The sequence below is a fragment of the Lipophrys pholis genome (assembly GCF_963383615.2).
Source record: "Lipophrys pholis genome assembly, chromosome: 15".
In the NCBI taxonomy this organism is placed as follows: Eukaryota; Metazoa; Chordata; class Actinopteri; order Blenniiformes; family Blenniidae; genus Lipophrys; species Lipophrys pholis.
The window spans coordinates 8,042,408-8,057,283 of record NC_137642.1 but is presented as its reverse complement, the minus strand read 5'-3'; the positions used below and the strand labels follow the sequence as shown (position 1 = coordinate 8,057,283).

Here is a 14,876-nt window from a genome sequence, read left to right as displayed (position 1 = left end):
ACCCACCCGTGTCCCCTCCAGCCAGAGTCGCCCTGCGTTAGCGTCAGTGTTTCCAGTAGAGCTGCAGCAGGACGAGGGAGCGCGACACACAACAAGCCAAGTCCAACCCCCTCCCCCCCTTTCTCCCCTCCTTGATCCTCCATCCGCCTTCACCCACAGTCCTCACGTCTTTTTCTTTTTTGCCTCTTTGAAATTCACTTCGCCTTACTCACTTTCTCTATCTTAATCTGCTTTTCTACTCTGCATTTCATTGTGCACACTCTACTGTCAGGGCCCGTTTGTGTTTATGCACATTGTGAGCCTTAAGGTTGTTCCGCATTATTGGCCGCCCAACCCGGTTTTGCCAACTCTGCTGTGCTGAGGCCATATGAACCCAGAGTGACAGATGGAGAAATAGCAGGGAGAAGGGTGTTGTAAGAAAACAAGCCAAATAGGTGCGAAAAATCAAGAGACAGCATATAGAAAACACAATGACTCACACACACACTAACCTTAATATACTCCACACCCACATACTGCCCGCGGTCACCACACATCACTTTTCATAGTGGAGGCCAGTTGTGAGACGGGATATGGGGCACAGGCCACAATCTTTTAAATGAGCAGAAAACAGGAAGTCCCCAGGGCTCAATGTGTGTGTGTCATTTCATACTGCAAACACGTTTGTCTGGCATTTTAGGGCATGGGATGAAGCATGTCATTGATTTGCAGTGTGAGGTCTGGCCTCAGCTTAACTGCAACGTAATTGATAATGGAGATATGTGTCTCTGGGACTCCACTACAATCCCATTTAAATCAGAGCTTATATGAATTTCAAATAAATTGCATTGATACAATGAGAGGCCACATTTTTAATCAGAAGAGCGCGTAAAAAAACAGTTTCTACTAAATCGATTAATAAAAATGAATCTAGAAGTAATTGCATGCAAAATAAAGGGGAAGCTTAGAGGAATACTTTGACATTTGGGAAAGAAGCTTAGTTGTTTTGTTGCAGAGTGTTAGATGGAGGGATAAATATGTGGCAGCAGCACCAAAAGCTGATTAACTACCTGAGCACAGACGGGCTGCTCGCACCATTCTGCAAGGAAGGTAAACAAATACACCTCCAAGCAACACATTTTCTCACGTTGGTCTAACTTGTACGAAGCCAACAATTCTCAGATTTTCAAGACGGATGGGCTACTTTCTTTTTGTTCAAACATTCCATCCATCAATTCTTTTCTACCCAATTTGTTGTGATCAGGTTTACAGCAGGCTGCAGCTTACATACAGCTCGTACATACACACAGATTGTGGCTCGGTCGATAGGTCATTTTGATGATGTGGCGTTTACATGTTGTACTTGCGTGCAAGAGAGTTTTATCCTGATAATTGTGTTTATTTTTACATTCTCAAAAAGGCTGTACCCTGCATTATCCCTTCGTCAGGTGGGATCGGCTTGTTGAGTTATTACATTAAAAAGTAGCATTAAAAAAAATAAAAAATTTGAGAATGTACTAACTCTAGCCAATATTGTAATATTACATAAATATAGCTGCATTCAGTGGAATTAAAAGCTTTTTTATTGGGAAATTTTTGTGCAGTTTGCTTATCAAAAGGATGGGACAGTTGTCACAGTAATTCATTCAGGATACATACGATTCAGCACTCTCTTTCAACTATGGTTGTAAAAAAGAATCTGGTATTTTATTACACTATTGACAAGTTATTACATCAGTGTCAAGTTATTACAATATTGGCTTTATTACATCCAAAATAGCCCAAGTTATTATATTACTGTCAGTTATGTTATTAGCCATTATCAAAGTATTGGTTGCTACATGGATTGAGCAGAAGGGACGATGAACTGACAGGATGTAGATGCATCCCGGTTTTTAGTTCTATCCCTTAAATTCATAACAACCTCCATATTTGGGTGTTCTAAAGCTTGAGAACTTGATGGCTGAATATCATCGTGGCTTCTTTCATATCATTACAGCCACTAGAGGTCACCCTCTGCACCATGAGAGTCGTATAACTATAGTGCATCATTCTATCCAATCATATATTTGCAATCACAGGCCAACAGTCCAGTCACAGGTCAGATTGTGGGCGGTAACTTGGGAAAAACCACATATTGCACAGGGAGAACAAGCAAACCGCACAGAAAGACCACGTCGGCCTGGACTTGTCACGTTGAGGAGAGTTAAACCATTATATAACGCATCCATTTTCTATACTTTATACAACCTCAAGATAAAGGGTGGAAAGACTCCGGTAAATTCAGCAAAACACTCAATTACACAAACACCGTTTCACATCAATGTGACATTTAGACTCACTAAGTAACTTCACACTTCAGGCCGGAGCCAGTAAACTACACAATGAAAGCTCCAGATATGGACTCAAACCTGGGTTCTTCTACTACTACTGCAAACCACGATACATCACCAACATTTTCTTAAGATGACTAAGCTTGCTGGTCAACAAGTATCATTTAATATGTATATGTATATACGGTTGTTTTTTTGTTTTTTTCTAGCAAATGGTGGATTATGAGCTAAAACCAGCTGATTAATGAACAGAAAGATCCTGTCAAACAGCGTTTGTGTGGTGAGCTAAAGAAAGAATATCTAATAATTTAATAAAAAATAACTATTCTCACATTTAGTGCACACACTAGGAAACACAATGCAGTGAATTCAACTTTTTTTTTCTTTTAAATTTTCCCAAAAATGTCCTTTACTAGATTCTAACTGATTTAATTTGATGAGAACCAAAAGTTTCATCTTTTCAAAGCAAGAAGCGAATTCATACCAATTAAATTTGGAATTTTCAACAACAGGGCTAAATTATAATATTTTATATATTATATATATATAAATGTATTCTGAAATTATGTTGCTAAACAAAGCGCTGCAGAAAATGAAAGTCTGATTTCTTGCAGGTTGCAGGTTTGTCTGTATTTAAAAAAACAACAACAAACGAAACAGGCGCTTGAAGCCAGACCTCTCAGCCGCTGTGAGCATATTGTCCGCTGGATGAGAGCCAGATTTGGTGAGGTAGCAACCAAGTCGCAGCTCCTCTCATTTACACCTTTCCTGCAGAGGCAAGCTGCTCATGAGAACAATATGTGAAGCTGTGGACTCTGCTGGTCTTTGCGTGAGGAGGCTGCCAGGCGGGATGCTGAATAAATGGATGGCGGGTCTGGTGATAAAAGGCCCATCAACTTGTCTTGTCTGCAATTTAGATGTCCCCCCCCCCCCCACCCATCACTCACAAAAAGGAAGATGGAATTTAAATTAGTGACACTGGCCCTGAGAATGATTGCCAGCTGTGTCGGACATATAATTGCAGGGGAGAGACCAAGAGGCTCTTTGACATTTGTGATTCAAAAGCATCTTTCTTTTAACATATAAAGGAAAATACAAGTTGTTTTTTTTTTGTGTGTGTTTTCTGACTCCAAAGAGATGTACTTCAAGACAGAACTATACTAAATAAAAAAAGAAAGATATTTTATTCTGGCGTTGATTTGTTTTGCATATGAAGATTGGCAGCAGACACCCTTAATGGATGTTTCCCCAACATCCTTCCCACACCTTGCCGTCGGGCGTCTGCATCTCAACATACCAGTATTTACATCTCATTCAGTATTCTGCTGTTATATAAACATGAAGGCGGTTTGGTTTTTACTTTGCAAAGCACCTGTTGAAATTAATGACAGAGGAGGAGAAGGTGGGTGAGTCACAAGCTTCCACAGAACAAGAGTTTAGTGGCACCACCTGTTTCTGTTACGGGCTCATTTGGGTTGGTTGAGAGACTTTTTTTTGTTTTTTTTGCAGGCGCCTGCCTGCCATGCGCCACCTGAACATTAATCTGCTGCCATATTCTGGACGTGGATGAGGTTTGTCGCTACCCGTAATGAAGTGAATCACCATCCCGGCGTCAGGATCAATACGGCTGCACAAATGATTATATATCCTCACAGGATGCTGAATAGACTTACATCACATGGCATTATTCTACAGTTACACATCTGACGTCAGATAATAAAGATACAAGATGCAGCTTATTAGAGGAAAGAATAAAACGGCCTTATGTACCCTGAACAAGGACCCATCTTGTAAAAAAGGCTCTTTAATCATTTCCAAACATTTAATAATCTGTTGCTGAGCAACCATTCTCTCCAGCGCCACCGGTCAGGAGTCATTTAAAGTGGCAATACTGCCCCCTGGTGGTTTTTATGTGTACTGCTTGTGCTTTTGATGTGCATTGAACAGACTGAAACGAGGGATTCAACCTAAAATGGCTCTCTCCAGACACTGGTGTCTAATTTACCGGTAGTTAAACTGCTCTTTGTAAAATGACATTGCAGAGATCCATCCCACCACAAGAGATTGTGAAATTTTAGATATTTCTTGTCACACAAGTAGGAAAAAGGTACACAACTTAAATCAGATAGAATCCTAACATAAAGATAGCGGGGATATTAACAATAAACAAAACATTTAAATTTATTTGAGAGTTGTCCATCTATGCACATCACATACTTAAAACACTTACCATTTGGATTATGTGACCAGGATAATGCCTTAAAAAAACAAACAGGAAATGCCAAATAGTGTTCCTGCAGTCAGTTGAATAACAGATTATAGCGTACAAGGAATTTGCCCTCATTCATTACACCATGGTCTTTGTGAGTGTTTCCATCAGCCACAGATTCATTTTGTTGGATTAAGCAGATGCTCTGAGGTGGATTAGACGTCATGTCACTGTAACCACATGTCACTTCACTTGGTTTACTGCCAGTGTGGACGTATATGTGATGAAGGTAAAGTAACTTTGGTGTGTGGTTGGACAAGCAACCAGTAATTTAATAGAAACTAAAAATGAGTTAAAAGCCAATGCTTGTTTTTGAGCAGAATAATTTTTTTTTTAACTGGACTGAATTCAGGGCATTCCAGTGGACACATAGGAACATTTGACTATTTCCAAAAACAAGTATTTGAGGGAAATTGGTGTATTTAAATTGCTCACATCATGAGTGTTTCCATGTTTGCCCTGTGACCTGTCCAGGATGTGCCCCGTCTTAGTCTTAGCTGGATTAAACGGTATAGCCGGATGGATTGATAGCCATCTGGTGTGTCTGACAAGCCTGTGGAGGTAGGCAAGTTACAAAAATATACAGATAAGGTAGTGGACACCAGTGATTTCTAAGCATTGCCCTCTGGGAAGGAACTTTTTCTTCATTTTATATCAGAGGCCACAGGCAGATCAGTTTCGCCTTGTGTCGACCAGAGCAGTAAAATAGTGCCATATTGATCTATATATCTAAACTTTAAAAAACGTCTTTGTTGTGTTGCATTGTATTCATGATGAAAATATCCTCACAAAACCAAACATTTACCACTGAAAATGACTACAATCTCAACATGAGGACGATTTGAATAAAACTGTCGCACAGTGAGTGGAAAGAAAAAAATAAAATCTTTAGCAATATGTGTGTTTTTAAAAACTCACTATGACGGCTTGAATTTAAGGCGAGTTTGATAGCAACGAGGGAGCCATCTTTCATGGCAGCGTGACAGATATTTCAGTTTGGGTCTCAGTGTTGTGTCCTTAAGAAATGTTTGACACTCCTGCTTTCAGGTAGGCTGGTTACATATTAGGACATTTGACTCAAAACGACAGACAGTTTCTATCAACTAGACATTATTGTACTAATGTGCTAGATGCTCAACAGACTTTCTGAACGCTGAAATGACATTTAGATTTTTATGTTCACTCTTGTGACAGTCCATCACTTCATCCTCTATACCAATTTATCCGATCCAGGGTTTCGGAGGGCTGGAGCTCCTCCTACCGAGCCATCCATAAAGGCATGGGACACAAGGGACAGGTTGCGAATCGAATCCGAGAAACTTCCACGGAAGAGAGAACACTAACCCATATTGGATACGATATGGTTTGTATAACCACTTTCAAGTGTAACCCGTTTAGGGATTGCACGTTGTTGTTGCCACAATGACACAGTGAAGACATTCCGATTTTAATTTCCGCATGATTTACAGACAACAAAAACAAAAGGAGACATTTGTTTGCATACATTTATTACCTTCATAATATTGTTTGAATGTTTGAACAAACTTTGTTTTTTTTTTCTGCCTGCTCGACAATTTCTCCAAAAACGTCCTGTGTTTATGTCTGTACTACAATACAGTTAGAACAACAGTAGCATCAACAGATGCCACAGTGAACAGAGCTTTGGCCACATGGCAATGTTTATACACAAATTCCTCCCTGGAACTTTATGCAGATTTGTACCTTTCTCACATAAAAATACAATGGCTGCATAGGATGAAAAAAATTGTACAAAAGGTATGTAATACATAATTTCCTTAGTGGTTTACATTTATTATAAATGTACCATTCGATTGCAATACAAAGATTCCTTCAAATAATCCCTTTGGGAACGACAACATGGACTAATACCAACACTTCAAAAACATAATCGTGAAACTACTCTACTAAGGGCAATGAATAGACAGGCTGGCAGTAAACATTTTTGACTATGTGATTCCCTTCACGGATCCGTAATTAAGATGCAACAACACGCAACAATCATTTTCCTAAACAACATTCATTTTCTAAGACGAGAACCTCTTCTGCCCTCAGAGCAAACGCATCCAAACAAGGTGAAGTGTGAAAACAAATGTCTGCTAGGCAGGAACACGAGTCACAGCACTGAGAAGATCAGTGCTCAACAGTTTCAATGCAGTACCATGATGATGGGAGGCCGAACCAGCCCCGGGTTTCATCTCAGGATCAAGGATCCCTTGCAATATATGCTTTGTTTTCTTTCTCTCTCTCTCTCTCTTCGTTTTCTTCTCAAAGAAAAATAAAACAATTACCTGGTTGGCATCAGCAACCATGTCATATTATTAATTAGTATAGATTTACCAACTTGACAACCACATTGAAAATGGCTCAAATCAGATGCTGAGGGTGGTAAACAAAAAGCACCTTGAAAGGGAACCCTAAAAAAACCTAAGAGAGATAAGTGACCGACGTTGACTGTTTCACTTGATATAAGCACGGCTGTTACGGTGAATAATTTGGCGAGAGAAATGTTTTCCCAGAGGTGTCCTGTACATTCCTTTTTCTTAATATAATTTTATACACAGCACTTTCACTTAAACCAAAATAAGAAAATCCCTCAGCTTTTGTGCTCATCGTGCGGCAAACACACAACGATGATAAAAAAAATAAAAAAATAAAAAAATCAACCAAAAATGAAGCACTTAATTGCACTTAAAGCGTCCTCGTGACGTTGGAAAATCTTTGGGCTTGTAGTGTTACTCCTCCCGATATATTTTTAGGAACATCAAGCAGGCAAAAAATAATGTTTGCGTCTCTCCAGAGTTGATGAAGACGGATGAGGTTTCTCTTTTCCAAACCCATAACTGAACACGGTTCCTGACTAATATGAGCTGTAATGACAGACTCTGCTGCTGCATGCGAAATCCCGTTACTTTATTAAACGTTTGCTTAATAAGAGCTTTTTCGGGAGCGATCAGATTGCATGACTGATGGCATAAATTCCAGATTTTTGTTTGTTAATCTTACAAGTTACCCCCTGGTGACTTTAGTTTCTTATCTGTGTATTAGAGAAATGCTCACCGATACCAACTGGCCGGGGGAAAACCGAGTTTTTGTGTGATGCAGCGCCCATCTGGAGAGGAGGATCAGACCAAAATATTAGTGTTTCCTAATGAAATATGTCCCTGCTGAAAAAAAAACCGAGCTATATACATTGGCACTTTTTGCAACAAAGGCACGGCCTTTTTCTGTTACGAGGTTTGTCTTTTTTTTTTTTTTTTTTAGCTCACAGGGGAGCAGCCAGTTAATACAAAAAGACAAAAAAAAAAAAGAAGGCACTAAGCCCTGGTATCACATCTCAAGTACCAGATGTGTATTTGTGAGCTTTAAGGCACATGGACGGGGTCACAGGGAGGCCATCGCTGACAACAACAAAAAAAAAAAAAATGAGACAAAAGAGCATGTACTATAAACAAACAAAGGAAAAACCACAGAAAGATGCCTTGTTGACACAATTGGAGTGAGGCCTACGAGGCTGAGCCTCACTGCCTCGCGTCTCCGCTGCTGTCGAATGGCACAGCCATGTTATGGCTCCACAGATTCAGATGGCCAAAAAAAAAAAAAAGTACAAGATACTTACAAAAAAAATTAAAAATCAAAAATCATTGAAACCCAGAAAAATACACATTGTAAACTGATAATCAATAAACATTCCACTTATTCGCCTAAAATGGTAATACAAACTAAAATAAATCATAATGCATAATGAATACAAAATACATAATTTTTTTTCGTTTTGTCTAGAAATACATACACAAACTGCTGCTAAACAAAAAAAAACAAACTAAAGACAAAACACTGACCTCAGAGGAATGTCCACCACCTGATAAACAGAAGGCAGCTAAAAGGCCACACTGAAGCTTTTCCTTTGGTGTGTGTTAAATTTGATCACTTTGGTGCACTGAACCTGTTTTGCACTTCATTTGGTGGCGCTCCAAATCTCAATATATAAGTGCTTCCATTTGGTGTGGTACAAAATGCATCTGTGCTTTAATGCAATAATAATAATGATAATTAAAAAAAAAAAAAAAAAAAAAATGCACATGTATTCTTTCAATTTAAGGAATAAGGCTCTCACAGGCAAAAATCTAGTATTATTAAAGTGCATGTCACTGATACAAACAGCCTAAATACAAACGCAGGTTGTATCGATGTGTAAAATGATTGTACTAATCATTCTGCCTGTTCCCTTGAACAAAAAGTGGACAGAAATACTAGACGGTACCCTTTTGCAGAACTGTAACATTGCCCTTCATAGCTAAAAGCTCCAAGACAGATCTTGTGGGTCTACAATGAGTGAACACTGAACCCTACACATTTGAGAAATCCCTTCTTTTTTTTTTTTTTAATTCTGGTTGGTACGTCAGGTGGCTATGGCTTTGTTTTTACATATACAAATATATATATTTATACTATTATGGCATCGCAACACTGAACAGTCTTTTCGGGTAAACAACCGCTGAAACCCGGGCGCCACTGAGAGACTCTCCTCTCCTTCATGGACGGTTTTGTGGGAAAGCCTGCAGGTCTGAGCGCGTCTACCATCGCCCGCTCACGCTGGCCATGTCGGCGTGAAACTGACGGGAGAGGCGGCCGCTCGCTCCCCCTTCCAGGAAGGAGGACCTGATGGGTGGCTCAAAAAGCTTCCTTCGGTTCTTGTTTAATTCTGAGAAGAAAAAAAAACCCAACAAAGAAGAAACACACAATTACCACAAAACATCAGCAATGGTTTTTAAAATGTGGGCAGCTTCTTGTTGCGCTGTTATGGGAAACTGCAGCGGCTCAAATAAATACGGCCAAGGAGTATGTTAACATTTCTCTTCAGCCTCTTTTGATTAAAAATGACATGTAAATTACATTCATATCACTAAAGAATTGCTCAAATCAACAAAGGCCCTCTTTGTGTCCATCTGGCTTTGCGAAAGCCGTTTAGACAAAATGCTTTCAGGAAAAAAATGTCAGACGAGCACTCATCTCAGAGTTATTCATACGATAGCCTGGCTGCTGCCAGCATAAACCTTCCGTCTGATTACTGGAGACAGACAGCTCACGCCAGCAGCTCTTTATACTGGCAGGCCGGCAGGAAGTTAAAAACCTGGATTGCCTTGACTGGTACTCTATCTCGTCTTGAAAAGCAGAAACTTAGAGTCAGGAGAACCTGACGGACGTGGATGTTCGCCGTCTGAAGTCGTAGAGTCGGTCAGCCAGGAGGAAAGTTGGCCCAGCAAAAAACAAATCTTTGGATTGTATAACCTTCCTAATAATCAGAGCACCGCCTTTGACATTTCCCCTCGCTGCCCTGACTGTCGGGCTCTGGTCGGAGGTTAAATGAACAGAATACCCATGACAAGAAGCCTGTGATCCCAGTCCGAGTGTGATTAACTTAAACAGCCTAACAACACCAGCTATTATGATGCCCCCCCCCCACAAAAAAAAAAAACTGATGTCATTAATGAAGTGTGACGTCCACCACAATCACAATGGATTGGGTGCAACAATAGGGCAGAGTCGACTTCAGCGTCGGGGCGGCAGCTGCTGCAGCAACATCGACACACTCATCTGAGAAGAATTTGCTCAAATCCAATTTACTGCTGCAAATTACTCAAACATGTTTTCTCACATCTTTACAAGTTGGTGGAAGCAGCTTTGGCAAACTTGTTGCCATGAGCCTGAGCCTTTAAGATTCCATATGGAGCAGTTTGAGAAGATTTGTTCTCAGTTGTAATCAGATGTAGTGAAAGTTTCACCGTTTGACATCTGCAGTGAAGCCAAAATTAGATTGAATAAAAAAAAGCACAGGCTAATCTGTGTGATCTGCTGGTAGGACCAGATTTGGAAACTGGCAAATGCGACCCAATTTTATTTCTCTGCTCACAAGTGACCCATATCCGAGCCGTATTGTGACCATGTGATGGCTGCAATTTCGATTGTCGCACACCAGACCCAGGTCTCCATCACATGTGGCACCAAATCGGACAACCGATGTCTTTCAATGCGACCGACGTCTTAACGGTCCAGTTGCATGTATGCGACTTCCTTGTCGTTGATGCGAGTGACATCACGAATGTATGCTGGAGGAAGTGCAGTCACACTGCAATCACACTGCAGTCTGATGGAGGTTGCATTTAAAATGTAGTGTGAACGATCGCGCAAAGAAATCAGATCTCGGCAAGCAATCAAAATAGAGTATCAAGACCTACAGTGTTCTAGTCAACCACCTACACAGAGACTCCACACAGAAGGGCCCCAAAAGCTAATGTTGGCCTCCAACTGGGGAACTTCTCCCCATGAAGCAAGAGGGAGATTCCCTTGTCGAGTTTTTGAGCAAGACAGTTGACCACATTTACTCTTTGACAAAGCAAACCATGCTCCAGTCTAAAGATCTGAAAAGTAAACTGTACAATGTGCAGCAGAAGTTGTGTCACTGGGGGTTGTGCAGGCCAAGCCATCGGTTCAATGCTGCAACACACAGAAATCATTGCATACACTTCCAAAAAGTTAATAAAAGAAAAAAACGCAAGTGAGTAGTTGCATGTACTGTATTCGTACCGGAGATTGCGAGCAGCATTTTCCTGCGTGCGCCAAAGGTGGTGATTCCCAGTTCCTTCAGGTCCTGGTCGGTCAGAGTCAGGAATGTCTGGAGGTCGATCTGGAAGCAGCAATAAATCCATTTCCCTCAGTTTTCACCACAGACCTGAAGCCTCAACCTTAAGGAGACCTTCGTCCGTAAACATCTTGGATCAAAGTGCAAGAGTTAATATTACACTGCAAAATAATTGCCATACATTACATTAAACCTTTAAAATAAAACGGTTTGAAACAAAACAACTATTATCAGATTTCCAACAAAATACACTGTGTGGCGTCATGCCGTACTCCATCACATTTGCTTGATAAGCAGAGAAGCAGAAAAATGTGGTGAACCTCGTCGCAAATAGTTCCTCTGCATCCTCCTATTATCATCTCTTATTACATATGAATAATGACAATCAAATTTAAATAGAGGTGAGAGTGAGACTAACTGTACAGAAGAGATTTGTAGAGTAACCTCACTCCAGGTTCGGGGCCAAACTCAAACCACCATTCAGTCTTCAACAATGTTTAAAAAGTGGGTAAAAATGATGCAGAGAAGCGGTGGGCTGCACAGTCTCACACACCCAAACCGTTTTTTATTCTGTAGATAAGCACCAACTGAATAGCCGAGAGTCAGTATTGGCCAAGCAAAGACTAAAAGAAATGAACGGACAAAGCCAGAGAGGGGAAAATATCCTTGAGAGAAATAGTCCGGATAGATTTTCCAATGAACTTTCTACAACATAGGTTCTAATTCTGTGTTTTCTATACTTACTGTTTTCACATTAGCCTTTCACACAGTAAATGTTGTGTTGTTCTGGAGGTCAACACAATCTAGATTAAGAGCAGTAGTGTGCATTAAAACCAGCGCGCTACTTTAAAGCAAAAGCACAATAATATGCATTTTCATATTTTCATACTCCATCACAAGTCAGTTGGTCAGTGAACAGTTCACCAGTTGCGATGATCAACCCAGGAGAAGTCGGAGCGCAGTGTGTCGTACCTCTTGTTGCTGGAAGACGTCCGTGTATTTCCCCAGGCCCAGTTTACTGAAGAGCTCAGGCAGGTCGGAGCCTTTCAGAGAGGAGTTCAGGCTGCAGCCGTTACTCCCCGTTACTGATGAGATGGAGTCCATGTAGTTACTGCTGCTGAGGAAATGCTCTGCAGCTGCCAAACGAGAGGATCGAACCAATTCAATGTAAAGAAACAAACAATGACTGCATGCAGAAAAAAACAGTTAAATAACCACAGAATTCTATCATCTGTTTAGATCAGTATATAAAAAATTAAAATGGGTTTATCTTGTATTCAGGCTGACATATTCCGCTCATGGTGCTATGTAGAGTTCAGCATAGCAACAACAACATGATGGTGCTCAGAAACAATAGAAACAAGATGTGATCTGCAGACACCTGACTGAGTCAGTCAGATGTCAGTAGCTGCAATAAACTCCCGACTGGCTGATCACGCCGGGGAGAAGACAAGCCTGCTACATGTGCTGGAAGTTGTTTAACAAGCCATAAAAAGGCTGCATCTCAAACGCTTCGGAAGGAGCAGGTGGAACCGGAGTGTGAGAGTGATGATAACTGAAGCAGACAGACAAAGTGCAACAGGAAGGGAACAGCAGCCAATCAGCACCGTGGGCGGCACACCAGGGCTGCTCTGGTGGGAGACGTTAAAGGTTTCTGGTCGGAGCGAGAGCCTAAACCGGAAGGATGTTTTTAATCTAAGCGAAACTAGTGAAGATAGTTAAGAAAAGAAAAAGAAATTCATGTCTGCCAACCATTTTCTTAATATGTTCTTTGGAAATGTCTTTCTGTATTCAGTACTGTCATTTTCATGATTTTAATCAGAAAATAACAATCATGCCGTAGTTGAGAATGGTATAGCATGACTGTGCATGATTAAATCTTTTTTGTGTTAACATTACACTTTATTTTTTTTTACTTACATGTATGTAAGAACTTAAATGAACAAAGAAAAATGTGTTTGTTTGTGAGACGGATGCTACAAAAAGACTTGTCACTGACCAGATTTATTCTGCTTCCTCTTGGGGCTGCCGACAACTGAGGGAAACTCGGTGTGGCTTGGCAGGCCGTTGCCACCGCCGTTCCTGTCCCGCCAGTTGTCAGAGTCGCTGCCGTTCCCCACGCCTTCTCGGCTGCTGGACCGAGACAAGGACAGCGGGGAACCCTGAGAAAGGATATAAAAAAAGAAAGTCCAAAACATTGAAGAAAAACTGAAGTTGAGGACTGCTGACTGCATCTAATCTCAACATGGTGCACAAACAGAAATCCAATGTCCTACAGCCTGACCAAGAACCTATTTGTGGAGCATGGGGGGGGGGGGGGGGGGGGGTCGTCGTCTGTGTGTCTGACCTCATATGTGGTGCTCATGCTGGGCTTGTAAGAAACGTGATTTGCTCTCCGCAGCTCTTTGATGGTCTCAGCTGGCATCGACTTGGAGAAGCCCAGACCGCTCCAAGTGTTGGTCGGAGTCCGCACCTCGGTCACCACAGGCTTCTTTAACATGGCTGGGAGACAACAGACGTGCAGAGAAGCAAGCGTGATAAAACGTTTTCTCATGGAAATGTTGAGGATTCACTTACTGGTAATTGTATTATTTACATAACATAAACACACATGCATAAAGGTAATTCGTGCTCTTAAGTCCTGGCACTGCCATCAATACATTCATATATGATGGGAAATGAATGAAAACTCACCTTTGGTTGCTAAAAGCTTCTTCTGTTCATAATCAAATGCCTGAGAACACAGAAGAAACTGGTTCATTTAGTACTAACTACCAACAAAACTGTATTTTGAGTATGTGTGTATCTCCTGACTTAGAAGGATTATAACTTCAGCGCAGATTTTACTGGTTTCTTTCTTTCTCCAGAATCTTCATTTGAAGATGCTGCAGGTAATTTAAACAGACCATTCGTGAAAGCTCAAGTGTGTTTATCGCACTTGTTCAGCAGAAAGAAAAATCTGTCTTGAGCTTGCACAGGTTCACCGCAAGTTTTAGAAAACTGGCCCTTGCGTTTCGCTGTGGCGGCATCTTGCACCGCCATTTTCAAACATGAACCGACGGCAAAGCGTCATCTTTAAAAGGGCCCAGGCCACGCACATGGGCAATCACGAAGGTGCTCCTCTTCAACTATCCCGCTTTACTTTGATTCAGTCCAATCAAATATAGCTTTATCATACCCTCCATGAGCAACGGATCGGTTTAATTTGACAGTGCGTGCGTGTGTGTTTGTGTGTGTTCTACCTGCATGCTTGCAAAGGACGTCTGTGGTCCCAGTCTGATCCTCTCCCTCTCGTTCTGCTGAGCTGCCCTCTCAGCTGCCCGCTCGCTGCCCGGTGCTCTCTTGTCGGCCACAGGACTGTCCGAGGAGCTGGACTCGGCGTCCGAGAGGAGGCAGTCGGAACTGGTGGAAATAAGGAAATATTGTTTGGCGGGTGAAAAAGAAAACAAAATCCACCACCGCTTCATCTCCTCACTGAAGCAAATACTGATGCACAGTGTAAGCATGTGTAACACGGTCCATATGGGAGCAAGAGCCTTAAACTCCTCGATCCCCACATGGGGCTAAATAACCATCTGTCGTTTTATGTTTCATCATTAAATTTTGTCCAATTTCATAGATAAAATCTTTCATT

The 14,876-nt window shown here is 41.2% G+C and overlaps 1 protein-coding gene across 1 annotated transcript in view; it reads right to left on the bottom strand.

Annotated features, from left to right (window-relative positions):
• Nucleotides 1-6,015: 6,015 nt before the first annotated feature.
• Nucleotides 6,016-14,876, bottom strand: part of bicc1a (BicC family RNA binding protein 1a) — a 71,358-nt gene continuing 62,497 nt past the window's right edge. The window contains exons 15-21 of the mRNA XM_080481427.1: nucleotides 14,485-14,644; nucleotides 13,937-13,976; nucleotides 13,590-13,744; nucleotides 13,242-13,404; nucleotides 12,215-12,378; nucleotides 11,188-11,287; nucleotides 6,016-9,304 (exon numbers count right to left, since the gene is read on the bottom strand). Of these exons, the coding sequence (XP_080337553.1) occupies nucleotides 9,177-9,304; nucleotides 11,188-11,287; nucleotides 12,215-12,378; nucleotides 13,242-13,404; nucleotides 13,590-13,744; nucleotides 13,937-13,976; nucleotides 14,485-14,644 (910 nt within the window). The 3' untranslated portion in view covers nucleotides 6,016-9,176. The remainder of the gene's footprint in view (nucleotides 9,305-11,187; nucleotides 11,288-12,214; nucleotides 12,379-13,241; nucleotides 13,405-13,589; nucleotides 13,745-13,936; nucleotides 13,977-14,484; nucleotides 14,645-14,876) is intronic.